A 5,079-nucleotide genomic window follows, 5' to 3' on the forward strand; every position below is an offset into this window, starting at 1 on the left:
CATGCTCCGCCTCCTGGCGGCGGCACGCGACGAACAGCCGCCCCGCCCAGGGTCAAGTGGCCGCAATTGCCCTTTCGGGCCGGCGGTCCGGGGGGGATGCCGAAAAGCACCGGCCCCCATTCCCGACCGGCTTTCCGGCGGCGCGTGCGCCACTTCTGCCCCCTTCCCGCGGCTCGCCTGGCCGCCGGGGCCCGGCCAGAGCGGCCGCGCGGCTGCGGTGCGTGCCCCGCGCCGGGCGGTGCTGCCACCCGGGGACCACGAGCGGGGTGCAGGGGGGAGGGGGGGGAGGGAAGATGGCCGACGCCGACTTTTCGGCGGGGAGGGGCACGCCGTCTGGCCGGGACCGGCCGCTTGTCATCCCCCAGCTTCTCCTCCCCCTCGCCGACAGGCACGTTCGTCTCCTTCCCGAATGCCATCTTCCTCGCGAGGTGCCATGAGGCCGCCGCTGGCGAAGCCGCCGCCGGCGGCCAGCCCGCGCCGCCGCCGGCTCCCGCAGCCCCTGTCCCCGGTGGCGGGCTTGCTCCTGCTCGTGCTGGCCAGCATGGCCTCCTTGTGGACCGCCGCCGCCGCCGCCGCCGCCGCCGCCGCCGCCGCCGCCGCCGCCGCCACAGCCGACACGCCCGCCCCGGGCCTCATCTACTACCAGCGGGGCTATGCTCCGCTGAAGGCCGACGGGTATGGCAGTGTGGAGCAAATCCACCTCCAGGGCCTGGCGGTGTCCCCTCGCGCCGAGGCCCAGGGATACATCAGCTTCAGCCGGCAGGATGGCCTCGACCTGGACGTGCACCCGGACACGCGCCTCGGGGCCTTCCTGCCGCCCAACACCTCCGGCATGTACATCCCCCACCCGCAGCCGGTTAACGTGGAGTTCTTCTTCCCGCAGGCCCTGCTGCCGCGGTACGACGCGCTGACGCTCGTGGCGGCCGGGCAGCTGCAGCTCTACCCGGCGGCCGTGCGGCCGGCCACCCCGCCGCCGGTGGGCTTCACCCTGCCCGGGGTGGTCGGCCTGCTGGCCGGCTTGCACCTGGACGCCAGCCGGACGGCTCTGCTGGTGCGCACGGACGCCGGCACCCTGGCCCACGTTCTGCTGGATGGCAGCCAGGCCTCGGTCACCATGCTGGAAGACCCGGCCCCCCAGCAGGTCCACATCGCCCACGGCCTCGGGCCGGTCTTCCATGTGGTGCAGGATGGCAAGTACTCGCGCGTGGGCGCCGCGTCCGGGCTGCAGGAGTCCATCCCCGGCTCGGTCGGCCAGGGGTCCCTGCGGCAGGTGCTGGCCACGCGGGCGGTCACCAGCGACCCGACCCGGCAGGACCTGATCCTGCTGCAGGCCAATGGCACGGTGCACATTTGCCCGAACCAGATTGCCGGCGACCGGTGCACCAGCCCCAGCCTGAGCATCTCCCTGCCGGCCGGGGTGGCGGCCGGCGGCCGGCTGCTCAATCCCCCGGTCCTGGGCCTGGCCCAGCCCCTGGGCTACATCCTGTACCATGATACTGCCAGCAACCGGGTGTGGCGCTTTGACCTGGGCCCCGGGGCCACGGCCGTCACCCACACCCGCCGGGTGGTGCTCTACTTCGACCCGGGCTACATCGAGCCGACCAACCTGCGCATGCTGGCCTTCCGCGGCCCGGACGGCACGCCGGCCTGGCACCTGGTCGACGACCACCGGGTCCACTTCACGCCGGAGGCCTTCCAGTGCCAGAGCGACCGGTCGATTGTCTGTGCCACCGAGGGCACCCCCCTGGCGCGGGGGTGGTCCTGCATCGCCGGGCACGCGGTCACGCCCCTCAGCGAGAGTGGGCTCTTCTGCGGGGGCTGCACCACGTCCATGACCACGGCGCTGCACCCGCTGGAAGAGGGTGCGTGGCCTGCAAGGGCATTGTTCGCGGGGGGTGGGTCATGCGTGTGTGAGTATATGTGTGTGTGAGTACATGTGTGTGTGTGAGTGTGAGTACATGTGTGCGTGAGTGTGAGTATATGTGTGTGTGTGAGTGTGAGTACATGTGTGTTTGATTGTGTGCGAGTGTGAGTACATGTGTTTGTCCATCTATGTGAGCATGTGTGTGTGCGTGTGTGGATATATGTGCGCGTGCTTATGCGTGGGCGGATGCGTGACATACATGTGCATCGCACACACATGTACAAGCGTATAGACACATATACGCCCCCCCCCCGGCCCCCCCGGCCCCCCCGGCCCCCCCGGCCCCGGGAAAAGGCAACACAAAAACACACGCCCTCTTCCTAACACACCCGGCGCACATAGCCCATTGCGAGCGGTGCGCCCTATCCGGCTGCCGGGTGTGCACGCCGGAGCACTGCCTCGTGTGCGCCCCCCGGGAGAGCCTCCTCGTGGACCTGGTCACCGGCGTGCCGGCGTGCGTGGCCCAGTGCCCGGCCGGGTGGCGCCATTCCGGGGCCTTCTGCCGGCCCGAGGACCCGGGGCCGCAGCTCCGCCTGGACTGGCAGCCGGTCGAGGTCACCCACCCGGCCACGGTCACCCCGGGGGCCATCACCGGCATCGGGGCCACGCGCATGGTGCCCGATGCGGCCGGGGCCCTGGTCATGGCCATGCCGGAGGCGGGCCAGGCCGAGCCGGCCCCCGGCCCCCGGGCCCGGCCGCTGATCTTCCACCAGCAGAATGCCGTCCTGTGGATGGCCGAGCAGCCGGATGGGTCGCTGGCTGGCCAGCCGGTGACCGGGGTGCCGGTCGCCGGCCAGGTGACCGGCATGCTGGAGCTGGAGCTGCCCGACCGGCACAATGGCTGGCCGGTGCTCGGGCTGTTCCTGTGTGTGGACGGCAAGACGGCCCAGGTGACGGTGGCCCGGTGCGAGGCCGCCATCGCCCCGGCCCCGGGGGCCAGGTGCCCGCCCACCTATGAGACCCTGCTGGCGGAGAATTACTCCGAGTGCCACTTCCAGCGCCTGGCCCCGGCGGCGGTCAGCATCCTCAGCCCGGGCATCGTGCGGGTTGCCTCGTTCGACTCGTCGGCCCGGCTGCGCCTGCAGTATTGGAACCGCCAGGCCACGCACCCGGCCTCCCTGGACCCGGCGGCCGCCGAGCCGTACCTCATCATGGCCGGCCAGCAGCGGACATTCATCCAGCCGGCCGCCATGGACTACGGCGACCCCCGCCAGGCGGCCCTGCCGGATGCCAGCAGCGGCGAGCCCCTGCTCAAGGCCCTGCCGGTGAGCATGCCCGGGCCCGGGCCCGGCCGGGCCGAGCTCGTCGTCACGCGCTTCGCCACCGACCCCACCGAGGCCCTGTGGGTGGCCGTGCACTTCCCCCGGGGGATGGCCCTGCATGGGAAGACCGCCGGGCTGGATGGCAATGAGCAGGTGCTGGCCCGGCTGCCGGCCGCGTGGGTCCCCTCCAACGGCCGGCCCCGGGTCCTGGCCCTGGACCTGCACATGGCCGACTTCCCCAGTGCCCTGGTGCTGGTGCTGAAGGATGCGGTGGCCGTGGCGCCGATGCACTGCCCGGCGGCCGGCGGCGGCCTGTGCTGGCTGCAGGAGGCCATCACCCTACCGGTCCCCGGGGAGGCGGGGCTCTTCGCGCCCCCGGGCGAGGCGGCCCTCGTCCCGGTGGCCGGGCCCCCCGGCCCGGGGAAGGTCTTTTCTCTGCTGCTGCACCAGCCCCGGGGCCAGGTCCTCCGGCTGGACGCCCGGCTGCCGACCTGCCCCGAGGGGACGCACGCCACGCCGGCCGGCTGCCGGGCCTGCGACCGGACATGCGCCGCATGCCAGGCCCCGGGGCCCAGCCAATGCACCGCCTGCCCGCCGGGCGACCGGCTGCAGGATGGCCAGTGCGTGCCCCGGTGCCCGGCCGGCCAGTACTACCAGGCCGATGGGTCCGGCTCCGACTACACCTGCCACGCGTGCCACGCCTCCTGCCACCGGTGCACCGGGCCCGGGGCGCACCAGTGCACCGTCTGCCGGGCCGACTGGCTGCGCACCGAGGAGGACCTGTGCGTGAGCCAGTGCCCGGCCGGGGGCTTCGGCTGCCCGGCCACCGGGCGCTGCGCCCCCTGCTCGGCCCACTGCACCGAGTGCGCCCTGGCCGCCGTGCACCCGGGCGGCTGCACCTCCGCCTGCGGCGCCTGCGCAAAGGGCTGGCTGCTGGCCGACGCCACCAAGACCTGCGAGTCGGCCTGCCCGCCGGGGGAGTTCCTGCCCGCGGCGGCCGGGGCCACCGCCTGCAAGCCCTGCGACCCGGCCTGCCGCACGTGCCACCAGAGCGCCGACTTCTGCACCGCCTGCCCGGGGGAGGCGGCCCTGCACCCCGCGGCCGGCCAGTGCCAGCACCAGTGCACCCCGGGCCGCCAGATGCCGGTGGACATGCTGCACGAGGGGACCCCCGGCCGGGAGCCGGCGTGCGTGGCGTGCCCGGAAAATTGCGCCCAGTGCCCCACGGCCGGGGCCACGTGCGTCCGCCGGGCCGACGGGGCCATCGACTGCCCGGACATCCGGACGTGCGGCCGCTGCGCCGCCGAGGCCCTCCTGCTCCAGGGCCAGCAGTGTGTCTTCGAGTGCCCGGAGGAGGGGTTCTTCGCCGACCGCGATGGCCAGCACGGCCCGGTGCCCTCGTGCGTGGCCTGCCACGCCGAGTGCGCCGCCTCCTGCTCCGGCCCCGGCCGCGACCAGTGCATCATGCCGCGCACGGGCGCCGGCCGCGCCGTCGGCCTCGGCATCGGCCTGACCCTGCTCTGCCTGCTGCTCGTCGGCGGCGCGGTCGCCGTCTTCCTCAACCGTGGCCGGCTCTTCGGGGCCGGCCCCGCCAAGGTGCGCTTCCTGCGCCGGCCGCGCCCGGCCTGCCTGCCTGCCTGGCTGCGACTTTGACCTGCTTGCCGCACTAACCGCCGGTCTCCATCCATGGCCCGCGCATCGCCCCCTCCACCATCTGCCCATGTCCTGTGGCCCGGCCCCCCTGGCCGCGTGCAGGATGCCCATGGCGGTGCGTGACCCGGCCTCGGCGGTGTGCCCGGCAAATGCCTGCCTCCCTGTCCGGCGACTGTCCGATGCTAAGTCCGATGCTAACCCCCCCCCCCCCCCCCCCCCCCCCCCCCCCCCCCCCCCCCC

General features: G+C 73.8%; 1 protein-coding gene across 1 annotated transcript; it reads left to right on the forward strand.

The window, feature by feature from the left end:
• Window positions 1-433: 433 nt before the first annotated feature.
• Window positions 434-4,839, forward strand: H696_03246 (hypothetical protein; the record flags this gene model as incomplete). Its single annotated transcript, XM_009497132.1, has 2 exons — window positions 434-1,862; window positions 2,267-4,839. 2 exons carry the CDS (start codon window positions 434-436, stop codon window positions 4,837-4,839), a joined length of 4,002 nt encoding a protein of 1,333 aa, XP_009495407.1.
• Window positions 4,840-5,079: the final 240 nt, after the last annotated feature.

This window comes from Fonticula alba (genome assembly GCF_000388065.1).
Source record: "Fonticula alba strain ATCC 38817 unplaced genomic scaffold supercont2.5, whole genome shotgun sequence".
NCBI lineage: Eukaryota > Rotosphaerida > Fonticulaceae > Fonticula > Fonticula alba.